Here is a 25897-nt window from a genome sequence, read left to right as displayed (position 1 = left end):
AAATTATATATCTTTTTTTTTTACAGGCATTTGAAGACATTTATATTGAGCAGCGAAAGACTATTAAAATCATGTTGGAATACGCTGACAAAGTTTTCACTTACATCTTCATTCTAGAAATGCTTCTAAAATGGGTGGCATATGGCTATCAAACTTATTTCACTAATGCCTGGTGTTGGTTAGACTTCTTGATTGTTGATGTAGGTATTCTATGTATTTATCTTTTTATCTATAGAGTTTATAGTTGAGCTTGGCACAAATCTTACTTTTTTTTCATTTTTTAATAAGTGTTGGAATACTCTATATTGATTGGCTGAGGACAAGCTTAACTAAGGATGGTGAGACTTAGGTAATGACTTTTCAGTCACAGCAGGTCTCAGAATGACATCTTCCAAATCATAGAGAGAACATTGACTGTTGGTGTAGGAAACACTCACACAGTCAGTTTGCCCAATAGTAAAATGAAAATAATAATATTTATGCTACCGCCCCTTAGGATTATTGTCATTAGAATGTTCCTTTGTTCTTGTGGTCCTTCATAATTAAAAAAGACCAAAATAATACCATGAGATTGGGGTCAGAACGCTATGTGGAACTTAAAGCACTATAAAAATGTTATAATTAAAAGACAATTAAAATGTCATAATTAAAAGGCAAAGTAAACCAGCACTTAGAGGCAGAGTTTTATCATTTCCTTTCTTTAAAGGAGATTTTGAAAATGAAAAGGTATATAAAAAAACTTCCACCTGACTCAGAAAGCTTTGTGTTTTGACTTCTCACTCATTAATATGGAGGAATTTAAAGCAGATTTTCATGTTAGGTTGCCTTTATGATACACTGTTAGAGTTTATTCTCTCCATAGGTTGAAATGAAATGCCAGACATAAAGGTAAGGTCAAGTCACATGTGGAATTTAGTCACTTAGAAGACTGGACTAAATGTATTTCCAAAGAAAGGTAGATTTGCATATACTTGATTGTGCCACAATCAAGTTGATGAGATTTGATCAGAATTTGAAGAAATAAGAAACAGAATGGCACCTACCTTTTTAAAACAAATTATAAAACTACAGCTTTCACCTGTATTCAAAAATTTTTTTCACTTTTTTCTTTTATATAGATGACTTCCTCTACCAGTAAATGTCAGTGGAATATTTTATAAGATACAGACATATCAAGCATTATTAATTAATTGATTTTCTTTACCAAGTATCAATGAATTCCTTTTTCTTAAAGAAAAAGTCCTTTTCTTTCATGGCTTCCTAAAAATATTCTACATTTTTTTCTTTTTTAGAAGCCAATAATCATCTTATGTTACATGTGCAAAAGTCATTCTAAATTAAAAGAAATACATTGCTTTTCTCTTTTGTGCAGGTATCTTTGGTTAGTTTAACAGCAAATGCCTTGGGCTACTCAGAACTTGGTGCCATTAAATCCCTCAGAACACTAAGAGCTCTGAGACCTCTTAGAGCCCTATCAAGATTTGAGGGAATGAGGGTAAGACAAATGAAGGAAACTAGGGTAATGCATGCAGTAGAAAGAGCTCATGCATGCAAAGGAATGGCAAATCTTTGCAGAAATGCTACACTCTTCCTCTTATCTGTTGCATATTTAGCATTCAGAGATATGCAAAAGACTAGACTTTCCTGGTACTAATAATGATCACACATCACTGGGCTCATCCAAATTGCTTTACCTACATCCTAGTCAATGTCAAGAGTTTTTCTTGTAGTCAATACAAATAAGAAGAGTGTTACACTTGCTATTATAGTTACTTATCCAGCCCTAGTAGTGAATTAAAGAGAATTCTAAACCATATGCTTCTTTCTGGTCAGTGATCAATAAACTGGCTTTATGTGCATAATACCTGAACTGGATGAAATGTAAAATATGTCATTAGGGTGCTGCTTTAGGTTTTTGTTTTTCTTCTTCTATGATCTCAAATGAGAGACAGAGTCATAAAGTAGTGGTTAGGAAGCCAGCCTCAAATTCAAGAAGACCTGTATTCAAATACTGCCTCTGTCCCATAGTGACTCTAGGAACCTAGTATGGCTATGACCTCTTAGTATCTACGCAACGGAGGGAGTTTCCTCACCTGATGCTTCCTACATCAAAGTAATCATGGCTGTAGACCAAAATTTTAAAACAAGCCAAAACCAAAGCAACTGATGATTGGAAATATCTAGGTGTTAACATAGCTAGACTTAAATACTGCCTGAGAGTTTTTTTTTTTTTAACTTTTTCTATTGAATGCTTTGATGGTGGATACAGAATAAGTTTCCAACTGAAATATTATGATTCATAAATATAAAAAATCTAAAATTTACATGCCTTTTTGGAAGTACCCATATTTGGCTGTCACAAACTTATTTTTTAAAATATGTCTTATTATCTCATCAGCAAATAACAATAAAATAGTTCAGATTTTTTTTAATCTATTACTGAATGATGACTCTTAAATAACCCAAATTTACATTCTCATTTACCAAATATCATATAAGTAAACTGTCATTTTCCTTTACATTCTTTTTTGGAGACTCTGTCCAAGATCCTGGTTGGAAAAAAAAATCTATTACATTTTTACTTGTGAGTGTTCCCAAAGTCCTTTCATTTATTATAAAGGTATAGTCTTTTTGTAAATAGTTTTTATGGTGTTGTAAAAATCTATTCCACTTTAAGAAATTAAACTTACAATTCCATAAAGCACAGTTCATGAAATAGATTGATTTTCTGTGGACCAATCTCTCTACTCTCTAAGGCTTAGTATTTTAAAAACTAACGGTGTTTTTTGTTTTCAATTTGTATTTAATTAATAGTTTAGAATGTGACTCTTAAGGTGTCTTCAAAAGTTAATCAAATAATACTATGAATGCTAACTGATTAGATTCAAGAAGGTAGGATTTATCTTATATTCATGATTCATGATAAACTCATGAACAAATTTAGTCAGATCAGGAAGATACTTGCTTTTCAGCACAGTACAGATAATAGGAATGTCTTACTTTTCTACAGAGCTAGTCATTTTTCATAAAAAAATTTGTATAGGAAGTTCTGACACTAACTTGTGTTTATCCATGAAAAACAACTGGCATTATTTATACTTAAAATCTCTGTCACTTATTTTATTGTGGGTTGACAATTTCTTTTTGTTCTGAAGATATATTTTCCACTGGGGAAAATTTCAATTTTGTATAGAATCTGAGTTTTGTACAACACTACAAATTTGAAGCTGTCTCATCTTAAATTGCCTGGGATTTAATAACTTTGTTTAAAACCTCAAATCATTTATAAACTTATGAATCAAATGCTTCCCTTTTATGATGATATCGTTGCTAATAGTATATATGTTTAGATATTCACAGAAATTCAGAATTCTATTTTATTTTTAAAACACTGTCTTTAATCCTGGCATAGTGGGTAGAGTTGAGCTTGAGTTAGGAAAACTTAGATTCAAATCCTACCTCGGGCACTAACTAGCTGGGGTATTCTAGGCAATTCTTTTAACTTCTATGTGCCTTTCTAGGACTTCTCTGCTATACCAGATGGCTGCTGACCTGGTTCTAGGGAGGTATTGCCCACATTAAGATAACCATACAATCTGTAGGGTATGTTTGGTTACATTGTTTTCAATAAAGAACTCTCTAAAATGCATCTGCTTTTAATGATTTTATACTTTTAACTAATGAAAATAAAAAACTTAGCTCTTAGTAGCCTCTGGTAGGAAAAGTGGAGAAATTATTTAGTTTCAATAAATCAGGAGAAGACATATATGTAGTCTCATCTTGCAACAGGATCTTCACACCACTAAAACTTCCATCCACTTCAGTCCAGCACCATTTGGCATTATCAGTTGACTGAAGTTTTTTCTCTTTTCAACCATTTGCAATTGTTTTCACTGTGGAGACCCAGATAGAGACAATGATGATTGATGATTCTACCCAGAAACTGAGCTTTGAATATATTCAGATACTTTCTTTTTAATTCTAATTCTTGTAGCACAAAACTTGAGTAACTGCAAAATTGTATGTTAAGCATAAAAAAAGCAGCCTTTTTTGTTTGCTTGCTGAATTACACTTTGGTCATTTCAAAGCATGTGCTTATGTGTAGCATCACTGAATAAAGCATGTTTTACAGTGCTCGACAAGGAGGCATAAAGAGATTTATCAAATATCATCATACTCGCACTTTTAGTTTTGCATGATTGATGCACATTTCTGGCTGACAGCTTTATACATTTATTGTATTTCAAATTTCCAGTCCAAATTCTTTAACATGTAAAATTGAACTGAGAGAATTGATGTCTTTAAATATCTATAGTACCATTAAATTTGTATTTCTTTAATTTCCTAATCTAAGGAATCTGTTAAGATAAATGCCTTATTTTTCAAAAGTACTCTAGACTTCATTGATAGGGAAACTGACAGCATCATATACAACAACTAACACCAAATGTTCTGTCATATCAGGTTCCTAATAACAAACTATATATTTCTATTTTATATAGGATAATCTTTCTCCAACTTGGATGGGGTGGAGCGCTGGTTCCTCCCCTCAACCCTTTATAATGGGTACTGTATTTCCCCTTTTGCTACCTTTAATCCTTTCACTGTGACTAGTTAATGTGCAGTGGGGTGGGAGGGAGTGGAGAAGTTAATTTGAGTGTCACAGTAGGACATCATAGTCAGACTTTCCATTCCAATTTCCCCTTTCAATTAATTGCTTTACATTTTCTCCAAAACTTGTTTTGGGGCCTGAATTTGGTCTGTGTGATCCCTGGTCCCAGCTATCAATTTATTTGGAAAAGTTCATTAACATTGATTTAACCATTTACAAATTAAGTACTCCACACTTGGAGAAAACGGGTTCAGCTGCTTTTTGGGGGTTGGGGGAACTCTTGGACAATTCAGATAAAATGGTTGTTTTAAAACCTCAAACTTGCCATGAAAGGATGACCTTTGCTTCTTAGAAAGTTGAAGTCATGGAAATTGCAAACTCAGGAAATATGCAGTAGATTTCTTGTCCTGCTGATTTGAGCAGACACAAGTGTGCAGTGTGCTAGGCTTCATAGGAATGGATATTGATTGTGTAACCATTCTCATTCTTTGTTAAATGTATGTTTATTGGAGATTCTTTTCAAAATATAAATGTAAGAAAATAGAGAAGTGGTCAGCGAATTTATGAGGTTAGTGTTTTGAGAAAGTGAAAAAACACATGGAGTCATAAAAACCTCCACTCTCTTGGGTCCACACATACATTTCCATCCCATAGTTTTACAATTTTAAGTCTTTAAATATCATTTTTGTTGTCAATTAGGCAGAAATAAGATTTCCTTTCTTGAATGAAACTGGAATCCTAACAGTCTTGGTAGGTTTTAGACAAGAAATTATTTCTTCTGATTAAAGAGAGATATGTCATTACTAATTGACTTTCTAGTCTTTAGAAGGCATATGTATATGAGTATATACAAACACATATTTGTAAGTCAAAACATTAATAGCAAAAGAATCTAAATCTTGTCTAAACTTGAAACAGAAAAGCATTAGACAAAAGATAAAATCTCTGTTTTTAAGAAGGAGGCAGGACTGGATTTCAATTATGAACAAAGTCATTTCTTGAAAAGAAAATACTGCCACTCTGCTCCAGACATTTTACCAAGTGATCTCTTTTTAAAAATACCATATTCCATAAAAATTGTCAATCTAACATTCAGTTTCCTCAGTTTGATGTCTTTTGATTTTGATCTGTGGCACTGATCAATTCAGTACTTCCTCTCTTTTGAGATTACAGAATTATTGAAACCCATGAATGAAACTGATTTAAAGTTTAGAAATCATTTATTCAAGGAAAAGGGCCAGATAACCTTTAAAGTAGAATCACTGCCAATATCTATTTGTTTCTTTTATGTCATTTATGTTGAAATTAATGATTGAATGACTTTAAAGTGCAGTATATTGAAAAGTATTCTGAAATGGGAATAAAGAAGTACGGTTTTTAATACATGTCTCCTATTCATTTTGGTTTCTATCCTGGTCAATTCATTCCAACTCTCTTTCCTCATCAATAAAAGGAAGAGATTCAACTAGATGGTCTATAAAGTCCTTCGGACCCTTAGATATTATGATTATAGGGTTTTAATTATGCCACTTTTGTAAATTAGGCAGAGATATTTATTTTAGAGGGATCAGAGGCTATATACTTGTACCATTTTCTGTTTCTTTGAATACCAAAGCAACAGGCAATCTCTTAAATATGATGATTGAATAATAATTCCCTGTCATTCAGAAACTTTAGTATATATTAATATATATATTATTAGTATATATATTTAGTTAAACATTTATATAAATAAATATGTCCAGTTAGCCTAGTTAGATTAAACATGGCAGATGTTATTTATCTTACTTATTCAAATTATAAACTGTTAGAATATGGGGTTATAAAAAAAATTGGATGATGAATGTTTTTTATTTTCAAATTACACATCTTATAAAATTTTCCAGAAAGTAGTAGACTAAAGAAAACATATGGTAACATTTAAGAAGTCACAGTATAAATCCTGTAAAGACAAGTATACGTTCTATTTGTCTTTTTTGTTTTATTTTTCTGTTTGTCTCATTTAAGATAGCTTCTTTCTTGAACCTCTTCTTTTTGTAGATTGAAACCTAAATCTACTTCTTTAAATTTATTGAGCCACCTTCTTTTGTTTTCCTTCCTTCCTTTCTTCCTTTTTTCCTTCCTTCCTTCTTTCCTTTCTTTCTTTCTTTTTCTTTCTTTCTTCCTTTCTTTCCTTCTTTCATCTTTGTATCCACAGTGCCCAGAACAGTGCGATGACTATATATACAGTAAAAGCATACTAAGTGTTTTTAATTGAAATGAATAGGTCTTCCTCCAATTGAAAAAAAACTTCCATTTCTTTTATTTCTTACTTGGAACTATACAGATAACTGTCTTTTATGAGTTTCCTGGGATTATTTCTAAGATGATGTTTGGTTAGAGAATTGAGAGTATTAAATTTTTACTTTGTGATTTTTGTAATAGTATTTTTTCCATTGCTTTCCCGATAGGTGAGGGAAGGAGGTAAAATAGAGAGAATTGGGGACTGAAAACAAAATAAAATTGAATTTAAAATAAATAATTCTACCACGTAGAGCTAGGTAGTGAGAATAAAAGGTAAGTGATAGATCTTTGAGACAGTCATTATCTAATTCTACTGGTCTAACTTGGAACTCCTTAGAATATATTGGTTCAGAAGATATTCTTCTCTTTACATATTTTAATAGTGTACATCATAATTTTTCTGTTCTCCAGATTGGTACATTTTGAAGATAAAACTTCATTAAAATCATTAAAATTAGAAAGGATTACAGGAGTCATCTAGTCTAATAAATTTCCATGTCACCTCTCAGTCAGTATGACCCCAGAAGTCAAAGGGAGAATCTGGATACAAATATGTGTTTCAATAGAATTCATATTACAATGTCCCTGAGTGACAGTCATTCAGAATCTACTTAAATATTTCCAGGGATTTTGAATTTAGAATCTCACAGGCAAGTCTATTTGGTTTGGCAACAACTATAATTATTAGAAATCTATTTTAGTTGGATAAAATAAACTAGATGATCATCCTGCTTACTCCATTAACATTGAACAGCATGCCCACTCTGGTGAGATCACAGATTCAATGGTATTTTAGAGAATACTTTGTTGTAACTACCATTCAGTTCTAGAACTGGACAGGTATTAACATCATATTAGTTAACATCATATTTAGTTAAAATTAATTAAAACATACTCGTTATAATTTTGAAAACATGGATATTTTCTAAGGAAAAAATGACAAAAATATTAGTTTTTAAAAGTTATTCAAAATAAAGCACAGAGAAGTTAAATGATTGCCTTAATATCAAACAAATAATGGCATAGTTCAGATATATTATATGGGCCCATATGTTATGAGGATGTCAGATGTAGCAATATAACATTCCCTCAAACCACCCTGGAGACTCTACCTTGGCCCTGGTGTCTTCAAGTCTCCGAGGTTCATCTAGGTCCTGTGGATTATCTGAGGGAATTTAGACCAAGCTAAAAAAACAAAAACAAAAAAAAGGTTGCATTCAACTACATTCTTAAGGTTATACTATTGCTTAACTCTCCTTATTGATATAGTTAACTCTCATGAAGTTTGGTAAAACAAGTCTCTGAATGATGAAGAGACTTCATTTGACAATATTTGTGGGCCCTTCCTATTCTGTTTGTGATTATATTAAGTGATAAAAATTTTGCAAAAGCTATCCTTTCTTTAACCAGCAGAACAAAAAATGTTTTTCAGATACTTTCTAGTTATTTCCAGATTAATTTGTCTTCTATCATATTCTTAAAGCTTTACTTTCAAATACCTCCCATTAGGAGTAAAAGATACCTACTTTTCTTCATTACAGCAGTCATTACCCTGAAAATCAAAAAATCCAAAACTCATTACAAGCAATTTTTTGGCAAGCAATTTTAGGTTTATCAATATTTATTGAATGCCTACTATGTGCTAGGCTTTGTGCTAAGCATAAGGTATACAAAAAAAGGGGAAAAAATCAGTCTCAAGCCATAAAGAACTTATAATCTGATGAGGGAGACATGCATACAAATATGTACAAAGCAAGCTATATATTATTTTACAAAGCAAGCTATTATATATATATATATTATTTTCTATTTACCTATATATGTATACACACACACACACATATATATATATATGTAAATAGAAAATAATTAACAGAATTAAGAGAGGTTGGGGAAGGATCACAGTAAAAGATGAGATTCTAGTAGGGATTTAGGGGAAGCCAAGGTGGTCAGTAGTAGAAAGAGTAGAAAGGGGAAAGCATTGTAGATACAGAGCCCAGAGATAGAATGTCTTATTCACAAATCAACCAGAAGGCCAACATCACCTGAATTGAAGAGTATTTGTTGGAGAGTAAGGTGTAAGACATAAAGGTTGAAGGGAGCTTGGTCATGAAGGTCTTTTTTATTTGATCCTGGAGTTAATAAGGAACCCTTGCAGTTGATTGAGGTGACATGATCAGATGTGTGCTTTAGGAAAACCATTCTAATACTTGGATAGCATGGAGAGACTTAAGGCAGGAAGATCTATGAGCAGGCTATTATAATAGTCCAAGTATGAGGTGATATGGGCCTGCGCCAGATTGGTGAGTGTCAAAAGAGAGAAGGAGACCTGTAAGAGAGATGTTGTAAAGGTGCAATGAAAAAGTCTTGTCAACAGTCCAGTATGACTCCTAGGTTGTGAGCCTGAGGGACTGGAAAGATGATGCTGTCCTCTAGAGTAACAGGAAGAATAGGAGGAGGAGTTTACAGGGAAAAATAATTGTTCCTTTTGGCATATATTCAGTTTAAGTTGTCTGCTGGACATCCAATTCAAGATGTCTGAAAGTCAGCTGGAGATGTAAGTAGAGAGGTAGACTTGAGAATCATCATAGATATGGTAATTTAGTCCATGGAAGATAAGATCACCAAGTGAAGTAGCACAGAGGGAGAAGGAAGGCTCAGAACAGAACCCTGAGGGACACCTGCACTTGGAAGTTAGAAGTTAGGAGAGAATCTACCCAAAGGAGTGGTCAGATAGGAATGGTGAGAACCAAGAGGATCCTGAAAACCTAGAGAGCTGAGAATATCAAGTAGGAGAAAGTGATAAACAGGTCAAAGGTTGCAGAGAGGTCAAGGAGAATAAGGATAAAGAAAAGACCACTGGATTTGGCAACTGAGAGAGCCTTAGTGACTTTAGCGAGAGCAGCATTAGTGCAATGACAAAGCCAGAAGCCAGACTGTAAGCGGTTTAGAAAGCAGTAGGAAGCGAGAAAGTGGAGGCACCTTTTGTAAACCTCAGAAGTCATACGATAAAGCCGGAGGTATATTTATCCATAGTTTCTATTTGCTTTGGATTAAGCTGTTCATCTTACTGAAGCTCCTGTATTTTTTCTGTATTCTGTATTATCTGTAAATTCACATGGCATAAGGGATAGAATACTGTACATGAAATTCGTAAAACCTGAGTTCAGATTTCCCTGTGACATTGACCAAGTCACAACTTTTCTTGGTCTCAGTCTCCTCATCTATAAAATAACAGTGAGGGACTAAATTACTTCCATAGTAACTTCTACACTCTGAGTTTTTAACTCTCTTTTCTCTCTGTTTAACTATTATCTAGATGATATGTGTTAAACTCAGAACTCGCTGAAGAATAAAATATAACTCAAAAATGTTTTTAAAAAATTTGTAAATACAATATAACATATAGAATATTAATTTGTGATTTTCTAAGTCAATGTATAGATAGCCCATAGGGACTAATCTAGACAATTGTTCAAATACTAAGTTGAGGAAGAAATAAATAACACGTTAACTTAAAGGTTAGAAAAAGAATTCATTAAATTCTAATGCTATTATTTTGTGGTGACAGTAGAAGTGATGATGGGCTCTCAGAGACTATGTCAATGATTTCTAAGCTCTAAGTGGTGAGACCAAGCTTGAAAGGCTTTGAATAGGGTTTACCAATACAATATATGGTTGTTGCCCAAAGACTAGCTTAAGTTCAGTGAGGCTTATCATCAAACTGCTGACCAGTGATATTTTTGAAAGTTCACAAATATTCATGAGGATCTTTTCCAAAGATATTGAGGGGTTATAATCAGTGTCAATGGAATGGTCTCACTGATATAGTCACAGACCTTTCAAAGTACTAAAAAAGTTGGAGACAGTGAACATAAAAGAAGTCTGGGATTCAAATCCCCAGATTCAAAATGAATTGGAGATTGGGGATTTTTCCAGTCTGATGATAGCTGTACTATTAACTTAAAGCACTGGGCTAGTTTAGCAGCCTGCATAGGTCCACCTTACCAGACAACTATCCTATGTTTATCACTTGATCCTCTCAAGGAGGCACAGCCTAGATTTTTTCTTCATATTCATTCTGCATCTGTCTTGGGTAGTTTTAACATGTCTGTAAGGTCATTTCTCTCATTGTTCAACATCCTCAAAAGTATTAATCCAATCATGGACATCTTATCAGATTTCAAAGAGATCATAAAGTGGCTCAGGAGCATTACAAAGAGTTGGCAAATAGATTCTTTTTGGAGACACTTTCAAAAACCTTACCCAAATAAGAGGAAGCTAGCAAAGGAGCAAAAATGATAGTAGGAAGACATATAAATAGGTGCCAGTGGTATTCTTTTGATGTGATTGATTCCTAGCATTAGTAAAACTGGAGACACATTGCTTAGCTACTAATGTTCAATTCTAAGGCCATCTTCTGTTTTCAGTTATATATGCCCACTTCAAAAACCTAATTTAGCTCACAGCAACTCACATGCAGCTCCCTTGGAAATTGTGTGTGAGCAGCCAAGGGCAGAATTTAATATACTACAGCCCCCACAACAGTGCTAAACATAAAAATTCAAATGCATTTTATCTTTTAATAAATTTTCTGGAAGGAAATCAAATTTCTACAGGGAAAAATGAGTATTATCATGGAATAGATCTTAATGTAATTGCTTCAAATTTAGGAACACCTTACCACATACCAGCCCCTTCTCTTATCCTCTTTGCCCAATAAGGCTGATTTTATGATGTTTCATTTAAAATAAGTTTATTGAATTAAACTCAGTAAATGAAACAAATGACATGACTGGAGCTTGAAATAAACTGTTATGATCTAATGAAATACATAACGCAAAAATGTCTTGCTTTTTATGCAAAAATTATTATTAGTCTTAATAATAATGCATGAATAATTAAGGTCACAAATATGTTAGGTTTTTCAGTTTTCAATAATATTTTGAACCAGGCACATAGGTTTTAGATCATGATATTTGCATTTTTTTAATTTTACTTAGGAAAACTACGTTGATCAAATCAGTCCATTGTCAAATTTTTTTATTTGTTTTAATTATTTGATGTGTTGCCTCTTTAATGAGTTAATTTTCTATATTATGTTTTCCCATTTCTCTTTTTTCTAGAAAGCACCAAATATTCTGACTTCATCTATCTGCCAGAAGGTTTTTCTGATTTTGCTTTCCATTTACATTTTTCATACTTGTTTGTTACATAACTTGTTTGTTACATTCCCTGTTTGTTTCCCTGAATGGATCTATTCTGTTAAATGTTTTAAAAAGAGTAAACCTTTTTTGTTCATTTAGTTTTTCAAAGATTTTTTTTATTTTACATTTTAAAAGTCTCAAGTAGCCTTGAATAGATCAAGTTAGAAGGACTAAAACTGGATTGGTAGAAAAATGTTTCATTCTTTGACTGATTAAACATTCTGACATTTCTTTCCTTTCATTTGTATGCCAGGTGGTTGTGAATGCCCTCTTAGGAGCCATTCCCTCCATCATGAATGTGCTTCTGGTTTGTCTTATATTCTGGCTAATTTTCAGCATCATGGGAGTCAATCTATTTGCCGGCAAGTTCTACCACTGTGTTAACACCACAACTGGTGAAATGTTTGACATCTCAGAAGTCTATAATCGGTCTCAGTGCTTTGAACTTATAGAAAGAAATGAGACTGCCAGGTGGAAAAACGTTAAAGTAAACTTTGATAATGTAGGATTTGGGTATCTCTCTTTACTTCAAGTAGTAAGTAAATACTTTCTGTCAACATTTCATTATTGTATATGTTAATGAAAAATTTTATTTTACTTATTTGTAATTTGGTCACTAAGAAAAAGAAAACATTGTTAATCTCTTTTCTCTTTTTTTTTTAACATATTAACATAAGCTAATAAGGAAGCGACTAGTGAGTGGTAGCCAAGATTTGTAGCACCTAAAGCAGGGTGGAGAATCTACAGGCCTCAAGGCCACATGTGACCCTCTGGGTCCTCAAGTATGGGTGGCCCTTTAACCTAGTCCAAGTTACACAGAACAAATCCTTTTATTAAGAGAATTTTTTCTGTGAAGTTTGGATTCAGTCAAAAAGCCACACTCAAGAGCTTAGAGGGCCACATGTGGCCTCAAGGCTACAAGTTCCTTACCCCTGAAAAGAGTGATTTAGCTTTCTATCTCTTCCTCAATTTATCTTCCAGTTTGAATGCTTTAACTTTTTAAAAATAATTTGAAATTTTAAAATTTAACAATTTTTTTCTATTTTATGTGTTACTTATGCTAATATATGTATATTAATAAATTTTACTAATAATAACAGTTCACAAATTGCAGAAGATTCCACTAATGAAATGGGAACTACATATTATCTTATTAGCAAGTAGGAAGCTAGACGGATGGATAGATAGATAGACAGACAGACAGACAGACAGATAGATAGATAAGTAGATAGATAGATAGGTAGGTAGGTAGATTGATTGATTAAGCTTGTTATATAAAAAATGCACTGTGTTCATACTGACTGTGTGTTTTGAATATCTATCAATTTCTCATTAGTGTATCTATCAGTATATCAAGTTCATCTACAAAACATCATGTTCTTAATAGATTGACTATGCGTTTTAAATATCTATCAATACATCAAGTTCATCTACAAAACACTGTATTCTTGACAGATTTTAACATTGTTTTTATAATAAAGTTAGACATCTTTTGTCATATTTACAGGCCACATTTAAAGGATGGATGGATATTATGTATGCAGCTATTGACTCAAGAAATGTAAGTACCATTAATATACTGAAGCAGTTTTTTATTGTTGTGTAAGTCCTTAGATGCAATTACTAGAACTTGGATACTTAACTGAATTGTACAATGAGGAGAAAAACTAATATAGTTATTATTAAGAGAAGATTTCATGAAGTACATAAATTAAAGAAGTTAAAAAGACAAGAAAGCACCACTAAAATTATATTCTGAATTATTTTACATGTTCAAAAATAGATGACAAATATGTCACATTCTATTTAACATTTATGTGGAATGGACCTGGTGACAGATTGTATGTCTGATATCCAAGGACCTGGCTAATGTCAGAGAGATCCATCATCAGACTGTCTAAAAAGGAATAAAGTTTTTGGTCATAGCAATTCTTGAAGATTATCTATCAAGTTTTAAAGGAGTTTCATTGTAAATCATTGGAGAGCACCTATATAGCAATCATCCTTAAAGTATTGATGCTATACTTCTACTTGCGTAATATAGATATATGCATTTGTTATATAGTCACATCTGTCTTTGCATCTAAACATGGCCGTAATTATTATTATCTTCATGGCCAAAAAAAATGAGGGAGAGAATGACAGAGAGAAGGTAACAGACAGAAACAGAGAGAGGGAAGGAGAGAAAAATAAAGAGACAGAAAGAAAAAGAGAGTGAGGTCATAGTAAGTCAGATAAATGTTCCACTGGATCCAGCAGTCTCTCTCTGGTAACTGCTTAGGGAAATTTTATGGAAGACTGTACCTGCACACTGGGGATAGATTGTAGATAATTTAGATAATCCCTATCATCTTTATCCTATTTTAATACTCAAACAGATCTGTGATTTCATCAACTCTCATCAACAGATCACAGTGTGTATTTGTGTGTGTATGCATGTATGTGTGCATATGTGTATATACATATGCACATATACATATATATGCTGTCCATTCTGGGTGACTCTCATCCTATGCTGAAGGAGTTCCTCAATTTCTCCTAATATTTCAAGGACACTGGTGAAATACTCTGGCCAGCTAGCTCTAATCCCTTGCTCTAACTACATAATCAACTCAATTTTTATTTCTACCATATAATTCTTTAACATCGTTTTTTACTCCCACTCCTTTTGGAGTTTGGAGTTGGTTATATGCTGCAGCCTACTCACACCCACCATGTGCCTTTGTATTGCCGTCTGTGTGATGTTCCTCTTTTATCTCTTTGAAGGCAGTGTTGCTTGAGGTCTTGTTCCTATACAGCAACAGCTTTCTTTTTTATACTGTCCTTAAAGTCCTTAAAGAATTCCTTAGAACTTTACCAACTTTTAAAACTCATTTGTAAAACACTAACGAAGAAGATGGAAGATTATGAAGTATTATCTGTATCAGTAAGTACTCTGACATAACACGGGATGGGGGAACTGCTATCACAGGTTCTTAGATATGCATTTATAAAAAAAAAAAAAAAAAAGGCAACCTCTGAAGGGTCAACAGTTACTTTAACCAAGCACATGTATCATTCACCTAGTTCAGGGGGAAAAGTCAGCACCCTGAACTTCAGAGAAAATACAGAGAAATCAAAATCAACAGACATGATTCCAAATGTCTGACATAAGCAATATATACATCATAGATCAAAAGACAGATCCAACTGTCTGAACATAGTTAACAGAGAGGGAAGCACCAATATCAGGTTTTCAAAGCTGGGGGGCTCCTTAATAGCTTCCCAGAGTCTCTTTTGGCCAAACACTTCCAGTACATAAGCCCCAAAGTAAAACCTCACCCTCAGAGTATTTATACATTTTTTTAAAGCCAGAGGGCATCACAACCCTCATTAACAAAAGGTGTGGTTCTTCATACAAATCTTCCCTAATCAAACTCCCCTTAATGGGCAGTCCTATTACTGGGTTAGGAAGATCTTGAATCACATCAAAATAACACTACACCAAGCTATTAGTTCCTTCTCTAGCTGAAGAAACTCTTGTTTCCAGCTAAAGAAACTCTTGTTTCTGTACTTTATTCCTAGGAAAGACTCTTGGTTGTTAAAGGTAAGATTCTATCTGAGGCACTTGATTATACTAAAACAAAAACAGTAAAAGATCCTACTTTGCTTGCCACACCATCTCACAAAATAATGAAAAGCCTCTAACAGGAAAATGAGCCTACAGAAAGTTTGTTTAGATATCCAAATAAATCAGATTATTGTAGAGGAAATTGGGAAAAGGACAACAGATAGTCATGAAAGAGAAAAAATCTGCTAGGAATTTGGTTCTATGGTAATCTGTTCTCATCAGTAGAGATAAATGGAATTGAATTTCTCACATTTCTCAATACCTGATGAACCATGCAAGAGACTGAGAGTAACCCTTAAGATTAATTTGGGAATAGAAGCTGCTTTAGTCAAATACAAAGAGATGAACTCCATACTAAAAGGAAAACAATTTTGAAATAGGATGGGGGGAAATGACAGGTAATACTATTATGTTAGAGGAAGAGATAAAAGCACTTGCATCTACTGACCATGTATCTTCTTTCTCAGGGCCACAAAGTCTTTATGAAAGTATTCTTTGCCCATATCAAGGGTATTTTTGGTGAAAACAAAAGAAAGAAACAGGCAAGATCTCAGAAATTGTTTTCCGTACCAGACTACTTCATTATAATCATGCATCTGTCAAAGGAAAATAGAGAATAACGTCCCCAAATATCTGTTGTTGTTGTTTTTTTTTTTAAGTCATTTGACTCAGTGCAGCAAAGTGAAATCTTTAAGAGTCTTTTCCACAATCTCTTGAATAATAAGACTGGCCATTAATCACCACAATTGTTTGTCAGTATCATTAGTCACTCAACAAGTTTTTGTTTTTCCTCCAAAAAATGTTTGTATTGTGTGAAAAAGTATCTCTGCACTCAAGGATTTTTAATTGGGAAAAACAAGTGTACATCTAGGAAGTGGGACAGAATCTATGATTTCATTGCTGGAAGGAACTCCTGATAAGGAATTTCATCTACCAATGTATATTGATACCTTCTCCTCAATTTATAATCTTAGAGAGTTGCCTAGAGAACTGAGAGGACTTGCCAAGGTCATATAGTCTGTATGTTAGAGGCAGGTTTTTCTGGCTACAAGTCCAGTTTTCTCTCCATGCTGCCATACTGACTCCCATACACACATCAGTATATGCAAAATAAATATAAGGAATTTAGAAAGAGAAGGAACTATTAGCTTGGTGAAAAAGTTATCAGGAAAGGACTACTGTAGGATTTGATATCTGGGCTAAGCTTTGCAGGAAGTTAGGGCTGCTAAGAGGCAGAAAAGGGAGGGGGAAATAAATTCCAGAAATTGTGACAAGTCTATGCAAAGGTACAGAGACAAAAATTGAGAAGTCATGTGCAAGAAACAATAAGCAGACCAGTTTGTGAAGGGAATGAAAATTAATGGTAGGAAATTAAGCCAGATTATGAAGGTCTTTAGGTGATAAACAATAATCCCGGAGATAATAAGGAGTCAAGACAGCTTTTTGAGGAAGGCAATAACATGATCAAACCTTTAGATGCTTTAGATGTCATCTTGACATTGTGTGAAGCATGACTTTGAGATTAGGAACTGAGTTTTGATGTTTTTTGTATCTCTAGCACTTAGTATCCAGTCTAGAACATAGTAGGTACTTGATAAATACATATTGACTTGCCTTATATTGGAGAAGGAAGTGACTTTTAAGGTATACAGTCCAATAGAAAATTATTGTAATATTCCAGGCAAGAAAGGGATATAAACCTGAACTAGGCTGGTTGTTCTGTGAATAGAAAGAAGGCAATGGATGAAATAAAAATTGTGGAGTTAGAATCAACAAGGTATGGTAATTGCTTAGATATATGGAATAAGGAATAGAATGAAGGGTAAAGGATGACACCAAGGTAGTACACCTGGGTGACTGGAAAGAGGGTGGCACCTCCCCAGAAACAGAGAAGTTCAAAAGAGGGGTTGGTTTTGCTACAAGGAAGATGAATTCTATTTCTAATATGTTCAGTCTGAGATGTCTGTGGGGCATGCCGTTCAAAATATCTCATAGTAGTTGGTAACACAACTCTGAATCTCATGGGGAAAAAGAGAAAATGAAGGCTGGATTCATAGCTTTAGGCATTACCAGAATAAATCTGAAAATTAAACAAAGAGAAACTGATGAGGTCACCAAGAGATTAGAGAGAGAATCAAAAAGGGCCCGGAGACAGAGCCATGGTTGAGGGAAGGATATGTATGATGATCCATCAAAGGAAAGTGAGGAAGAATAGTCAACCCTGTAGAAAAAGAATAAAGAGAATAAAGCAGTGTCAAAAACTGAGAGAGGAGTATCTCAGGGGAATGAAGGGGTAGCAAATATGTCAAATGATGAAGACTTCTAAAAAGACATTAGATCTGACAATTAAGTGATCACTGGAATCTTTGGAGAGGGAAATGGCAATTGAGTGATAAGATTACTTCAAGAAAATAAGAAGCAAATGGAGGCCAAAAAGGAGGCAACAAGTATAGGCAACTTTTTTCTAGGAGTTTGGCTGTAGTAAAGGTCTAGTTGAGATTAAGTAACATGAACGTGGTGTGGACCTCATCAGAACAATTATGTGACTTCCACAAGAGTATATAAGTAGAAGTGAAGGAGGAAGGTGATGGGAATAATCCGTGAGAAGCAATATCCCAGGGGAAAGGATGTTTTTAGAGTAAAAGATACTATAAATTAGAACTTGGCACATCTAGGTGGTATAGTAGATAGAATCCTGGGCCTAAAGTCAAGAAGACTAATCTTCAAATCTGGCCTCAGACACTTACTTGCTATGTGACCCTGGGCAAGTCACTTAACCCTGTTGACCTTAGTATCCTGATCTGTAAAATGAGCTGGAGAAGGAAATGCAAAGCACTCCAATATCTGAAAACCTCACTTGAGGTCACAAAGAATGGTACACAACTAAACAACAACAAAGTAGAACTAATTAACTATAGGGTCAGATTTGAAAAGGAGGAAAATGAGTAAAAATGGGGGTGGTAAAATGTCCAGGAAAGTATGCAGGGATGTAGTGATTAGAAGTCATGCAGGATATCCTAGTCAAAGTCTAAATACAAGTGGGATTCCTTACTGAATACATTTTACTGATTGCATCAATGAAATCTAAGAAAACTCCTTCAAGGAGACTGCCCCTTAAATCTAAGTAGAAAGAATGAAGCAGATTATGAGTGCCCTTAGTAGACGTTGTGTAATTGTGATATGTAGTTGGGCAGGTAGCCCACTGAATTGATCCATGACCCAGAACTGAACAACAGGACAGAAGAGATCACATCTGAAAAACTCTGTGGTTCTTTCAATAATCCCAAACTATCCATTCACTGCCCAAAAGCCTACCTTTTTGCACACTATTTTCCCAGGGATTCCATGTGAATATGAATCATGGGTCACCACAGTCTGGCAATAACCACACTTGGGTGACCCAAAAGACAAATGGAAAAATTTGTGATGGTTATAAGCAGATTGCTATGTGTTAGCAACAACAATCTGCGCAAAAAAAAAATAGCCCTAAGAAAACACTGTCCAGGGCAAGGTCAAAGACAGAAAAGGATGTGGGCTTGTCATATTGTGGTAAGGATAAATGAATAGACAGCCCAACCATGATACTGATATCCACAAAATAGAACAAGATCTCCAGTGTTTTGGGACACATGGACACAAGTCCCCAAAAATGAAAAGGAGTCATCTGACCAGTTGGGGGAGTGCTCAAGTTGATGGGATCATGTATCAATTGAAGTATTGAATAATAAGTAGTACTTCACTATCTTTATCCTAAAACTATCTTTTAAGGTTCAAAGTAGGTCAGAAAGTACATGTTCATCTTAATCATAACCCTTATAATTTTAATAATAGCTTTCTTTTGTAAGATAGACCTGTGACTTCACTGGCATAGGGAGAAGAACCCAATTAAGAATTCTATTTCCCAAAACAGATGAGCACCTTCTAGACAACTTAGTCCAAAACCAAAAGGCTCCATGTAAATATTTTTATTCAATTCAATTAGCACTTATTCATGACATTCTATGTGTAAAATACAGTATAAAATTGAATTCATAAATGAAACTAGGACTTGAATTTATGAAAAAATAATAAAATAGATAAACCATTGGTCAATTTGATTTTTAAAAAGAGAGAAAATCCAAATCATTAGTATTAAAAATGAAAAGGGTGAATATACCACTAATAAAGATGAAATTAAAGCAATTATAAGGAGTTATGTGCCTATAAATTTAGCAATTTAAGTGAAATGGGAAGAATATTTACAAAAATATAAACTGCCTAGATTAGCAGAAGAGAAAATAGAATATCTAAATAGATCTATTTTAGAAAAAGAAAATGAACAGACCATAAATGAGCTTCCTAAAAAAAAGCACTAAAATGAGACAGATATATAAATATTAATTATTATTATTTTTCAGACAAATTCCTTGAAATTCTTTCCTCCCTTCCTCTCCATTTGCTCACTTCTTGCTACCTGACTTTTGGATTCATCATTCAACTGAAACTGTTCTGTCCACAGTTGACAATGAGATCTAATTGCTGACTGTCTTTTCTCAGTCCTTATCCTCAACCTGCTATATTTGGCACTGCTGGCTACCCTCTCTTGAATGCTCTTTCTTCTCTAGGTTTTCATAACACTACTTTGTCTGAATTGAACTCCTCCTTGTCTGACCAATTTTTTCAGTCTCCTTTGTTGGTTCATCATCCATATCATGGTCCCTAAATATGGGTGTTTGCCACAGTTCTGTCCTATGCCCTCTTCTCTTGACCCAAAAGAGAAAGAGATAACTTAATAACTTCTATGGTTATTTGATAATTTCATCTTCTTCCATGAGTTTAATTATCATTTCTATGCAGATAATTCCCAGAGCTATATATATATATATATACACATATGTAGATAGATAGATAGATAGATAGATAGATAGATAGATAGATAGATAGATAGATCCAGTTTCCTGAAAGGGCCAGAGTCTCACATTGCAACCTGGGCCATCTCCAGTTATCCTGATGAATATCATGCCACTGGACCCAGATGGCTTAGGAGAAGAAGGTGAGGTTGGTGATCTTACACACTGAAATCAAATCAAAGTCAACTGCAAGTCATATCATCATCTTGATGTCAGGGCTCTCTTAGAGAATGAAGGACAAGCACAAGCCAAGATTTAGTCCCATATCATCAATTGACTATTATACATTTCAACTGGATGTTCAAGGTGACTTATTAAACTGAACATGTCCCAAACCGGATTCATTATCTTTGCCCCTAAATTCTCCCCTCTTCCAAACTTCTCTGTTTCTATAGAAGACTTCACCACCCTTCGAGTATCTCAGGTTCATAATTTTGGCATTATCTTCAACTCCTCATCCTCCCTGATTCCATATATCTATTCAATTGCCAAATCTTGACATTTCTACCTTCATGACAACTGTAACATCTGATACTATATTTCCACTCACATATTTAGTGCCTTAGTTCAAGTCCTCATTATCTCTCACCTAAGATTACTACAGGACTCCTCTAATTAACCTGCTTCAAGACCATCCTCACTGAAGTCTATCATCCATTCTGCTGCCAAAATAATTTTCCTTCAACACATTTGATCATGTGACTCCCCTATTCAGTCAACTCCAGTGAGTTCTTAATGCACCTAGAATAAAATACAGAGTATTCCAAAAATCCATGTTAAGCTGTTTAATAAACTCCCCTGTTTAACCACTTTGCTTCTGACCACTGCCTCCCTTAATCTTCTCTTTCTTCTATCAGCCTCCCCCATTTCTTTTGCTCTTCCCCTCCTACTGCCTGATAAGGTAAGATAGATTTCTATAGCCAACTGAATTTGTATGTTATTCCCTCTCTGAATCAAATCTGATGAGAGTACAACTCAAACAATGCTTACTCCCCTCTCTTTTTCCCTCCACTGTAATAGGTGTTTTGCACCTCTTCACCATTCTGCCTTCCTTTTCTTCCAGTACAATCCTTTTTTCACCTCTTAATTTTTTTATATCATCACATCAAAGTCAACTTATATCCACTCCCTCTGTCTATGTATACTTCTTCTAGTATACTACTACTGCCCTAATAGAGATACAGTCCTTAAAAGTTACAAGGATCATCTTCCCATGTAGGGATATAAGCAGTTTAATCTTATTGAAGAACATGTTTTTATTTTTTCTTTCCTACTTATCTTTTTATGCTTCTTTTCAAATTTTCAGTTCAGTTCTGGTCTTTTCATCAGGAAAGTTTGAAAGTCCCCTATTTCATTGAAAGCTGTCTATTTTCCTCCTGAAAGATTATGTTCAATCTTGCTGGATATTTCCTTCTTGGTTGCAATACAAGAATATCATATTCCATGTCCTCCAATCCTTTAATGTAGAAGTTGCTAAGTCTTGTGTAATCCTGACTGTGGCTCCTTGATAACTGAATTGTTTCTTCCTGACTGCTTGCAGTATTTTCTCCTTGACCTGATAGTTCTGCAATTTGGCGCTAATATTTCTTGGAGATTTAACTTTGGGATCTGTTTCAGGAGGTGATCAGTGGATTCTCTCAATGACTTTTACCCCCTAGTTCTAGGATACCAGGGCAGTTTTCCTGGATAACTTCTTGAAAGATGCTATCCAGGCTTTCCTTTTTGATCCTGGCTTTCAGGTAATCCAATAATTCTTAAATTATCTTTCCTGGATCTATTTTCCAGGAAATATTTTTCAATGAGATATTTTTCATTTTCTTCTATTTTTTCATTCTTTTAATTTTGTTTGACTGATTTTTGATATCTCACAGAATCATTAGCTTCCATTCTCCCAGTTCTATTTTTTCTAATTTATTTATTTTTAGTTTTCAACATTCACTTCCATAAGTTTTAAATTTTCTTCCCCTTCCTCCCTTCTCCTTCCCCAAGACAGCATGCAATCTGATATGGGCTCTACACACACATTCCTATTAAACACATTTTCACATTAGTCATGTTGCATAGAAGAATTATAATGAAGTGGAGAAAGAAAAACAAAACAATATAAAACAACAAAAAAAGGAAATAATCTGCTTCACTCTGCATTCTGACTCCATAGTTCTTTGTCTGGATGAAGATGGCATTTTCCATCATGAGTCCTTTAGAAATGTTTTGGGTCCTTGCATTGCTGAGAAGGCTAAGGCTATAAAAATCAGTCATCACACACTGTGGCTATTTCTGTGAACAGTGTTCTCCTGGTTCTGCTCACTTCACTCAGCATCAATTCATATAAGTCTTTCCAGGATTTTCCAAAATCTGCCTGTTCATTATTTCTTTTAGTATAATAGTATTCCATTACATTTCCAGTTCTAATTGTTAAGGAATTATTTCCTTCAGTTAGCTTTTGCATTTCTTTTTCCATTTGGCCAATTCTGTTTTTTCAAGGATTTATTTTCTTCAGTGAATTTTCCCCCCAATTTGGCCAATTATACTTTTTAAGGAGTTGTTTTCTTCAGTCAAGTTTTATACTTCCTTTTCCAACATGTTGACTCTTTTTCTCATAACTCTCTTGCATAACCCTCCTTTCTTTTCGCAATTTTTCTTCTACCTCTATTATTTTATTTTTAAAATCCTTTTTGTCTCTTCCAAGAGGACTTTTTGATTTTCAGACTAATTCATATTCCTCTTTGAGGCTTCACAAAGGCATTTTGACATTGTTGTCCTCTTCTGAGTTGGTGTTTAAATCTTCCCTGTCATCATGATGGCTTTCTATGGCCAGGGCTCTCTTTTTTGGTGTTTTCCTCATTTTCCAGCCTTTTTCATGACTTTATAATTGACCTCTGTTTCTGGAGTAGAGAGGCACTCTCCCAAGCTTCTAGCGCTGGAGGTCATGGGTTTGGTTACTGGCTTTCTGTGCCAGGTCTACTGGGGCTGGTAGCTAGCCCACTGAGCTGGGGTGGTCTGGCCTAGTCATGCCTATTGTACCAAGGGTTCCAGAGCTAGTAGTTTGCCTGCTGTGCTAGGGCTGGAAGCCTCATAGCTAACCTGCTGTGCTTCTGGCCTGCTGAGTCAGGACTGCAGAACCTTCATTGCTGATATATGCTGTGGCTAAGAGCCTCCCACTGAATTACCCAGACCCTACCTGCACTGATCTGTGTTCCCCTTTTACCAAAGTGAGAAAGACCTTTCCTGCAGTCCTTCTAGGTTATCTTGGGTTGGAAAATTATTTCACCCTGTATTTTTATGGGTTCTGAAGCTCCAGAATTCATTTAGAGACTTGATTTAATGTTGTTTCAAGGGAAATTAAGGAGAACTCAGGCAATTTTCTGGCTTTTCTCTACCATTTTGGCTCTGCCTCCCACTGTCTAACTGTTAAACCCTATGTAATCTGGCTCCACTCCAGCCTCCTTAAACATTCGTTTCCCTTCTTCACTCCATGATTCAGCCAAATCATCTTTCTCTCTGTACCTCAAATAGGTTACTCTCTTTATCTTTGCACTGACTATTCCAGAGGCCTCAGATTCACTTCCTCATTACCTCTATCTCATAAATCCTTTATCTTTCTTTGAGACAGCTCAAACACCATCTTCGGGAAATCTTTCCTGATTCGCTCCCCTAACCACTAATACCATCTTCCTCAGACTTCTTTATATTTCACTACTTTTGTATTTATGTATATTTATTATCCTCATGCTATACATATTTTAGATATGCCTGTTATCTTTCCCATTAGAAAGTGAGCTCTTTGTGAACAGCAATTGCTTGCACTTTATCCACCAAACTTAGCACATGTGGTTAATTTCATCATGTAAGTATTACCACCACTGATACCTTTACACACATATTTAATACCTCTCTATTGCCTATGGAAGCAAAGAAGGAAACAAGGATTTATTAAGCAGTTACTATTTTCCAGCCACCGTACTAAGTGCTAGGGACATAAATACAAGCAGAAAAAAAGACAGTCCCAATCCTCAAAGAGACAATATTCTGTTGAGGGAAGTAAAAGCACAAGCATTCAAACAACAAAGAGGGAGATAAGGTTAGGGGAGAAGGACCATGAAGAAAGAGGAAGAAGCCAGAAGGGAAAAGAGAAAAAAAGCACCTGAAACAGAGCAATAATTTTGAAGTTCAGAAACCAAGAACCAAGGTTCAGGAGAATTAAAGACAGCATAGACCCCCTCAACAAAATGGATTTCTTCCAGGAAGAACTCACCAGTAGGAGTAGAGTATGAGTCTTACGGAGAGATGTTCCAGGTTGAGAAGACTAGAGAGGAATTTGGATGTTCCAGTGTGAGGAGGCACTGAGCACTGAAGGCAAGTTCCAGATAAGACAGTGACAGAGGCATTGTTTTAAAGTCTAGAAGCCAAGAGCAGGGGCAGGAGGAGAATGATATTAAATACAAATTCCTTAGCCTAGCATTTAAGACCTTCCACTTTCTGACTCTAAACTATCCTTCCAAACTCATTTTACATTTCCTGTCCACCTCATATGTATTCTATAGTCTAGCTAAACTGGATAGTTGTTCTTTCCTAAACTCCTAAACCATTTATATGAACCACTCCTACCTTGAAAATACTTTTCACTGCTGCCTGCCATTACATTTGTAATTACCCTTTATATCTCTGTTGATGTCATCTCACCAATAGAATATAAGCTAGCTGAAGATTAGGACTATTTCATTTTTTGTTTATACTGTACCTAGCACAGTGCCTTGTCCATAGTAGGTCCCTAGTAAATATTTGTAGAATTGTTTGTTGACATAGATCTCAAACCCCCACCCCATGCCTTAATAGATGATCTTTGTGAGATACTATTTCACTCCCCCCAAAAACAATGTATCACCCAGTGACTAACGTTCTCTCGTTGATTAACTAGACTGACCTTCATCCCATATAAATACAGTCCATGGAGAGGCTCATTCTCTAAGCCTTTCTAAGTTAGCATGTCAAGTGTGCTCTGCTAATATGACCTTAAAGATTCTACAGTCATTTAATTATTATATGTGCAAGTAAGATTCTAGTGGAGGAAAAGAACAGCATTAATTTCTCATGAGATAATTTAAGAAATTGAATTTTCATTAATATCTATGCAAACATCTGGATGAAGACTAAAACATTTATCACTAGTTTAGATGGCACAGTGGGTAGAGAGCTGGATGTAGAGTCAGGAAATCTGAGTTCAAGACTGGCCTCAGACATCTACCAGCTGTGATCCCAGGCAAATCACAACTCCTCTCTGCCTTGGTTTCCTCAT

At 34.7% G+C, this 25897-nt stretch overlaps 1 protein-coding gene and 1 long non-coding RNA gene across 2 annotated transcripts in view; one reads left to right on the top strand and one right to left on the bottom strand.

The window, feature by feature from the left end:
- LOC140505816 (uncharacterized) overlaps positions 1–25004 on the bottom strand; it is a 32749-nt gene extending 7745 nt beyond the window's left edge. Inside the window, exons 1-2 of the long non-coding RNA XR_011967674.1 lie at positions 24857–25004; positions 8008–8080 (exon numbers count right to left, since the gene is read on the bottom strand). This is a non-coding gene — a long non-coding RNA (uncharacterized lncRNA). The remainder of the gene's footprint in view (positions 1–8007; positions 8081–24856) is intronic.
- SCN1A (sodium voltage-gated channel alpha subunit 1) overlaps positions 1–25897 on the top strand; it is a 202877-nt gene that overhangs the window by 159224 nt on the left and 17756 nt on the right. Inside the window, exons 21-25 of the mRNA XM_072612201.1 lie at positions 27–200; positions 1373–1495; positions 12022–12060; positions 12356–12637; positions 13610–13663. Coding sequence (XP_072468302.1) covers positions 27–200; positions 1373–1495; positions 12022–12060; positions 12356–12637; positions 13610–13663 — 672 coding nt within the window. The remainder of the gene's footprint in view (positions 1–26; positions 201–1372; positions 1496–12021; positions 12061–12355; positions 12638–13609; positions 13664–25897) is intronic.

This window comes from Notamacropus eugenii, chromosome 5, assembly GCF_028372415.1.
Source record: "Notamacropus eugenii isolate mMacEug1 chromosome 5, mMacEug1.pri_v2, whole genome shotgun sequence".
Lineage (NCBI taxonomy): Eukaryota > Metazoa > Chordata > Mammalia > Diprotodontia > Macropodidae > Notamacropus > Notamacropus eugenii.
Note: the sequence above shows the minus strand (reverse complement) of the source record. Positions and strands in the feature narration are given on the sequence as shown.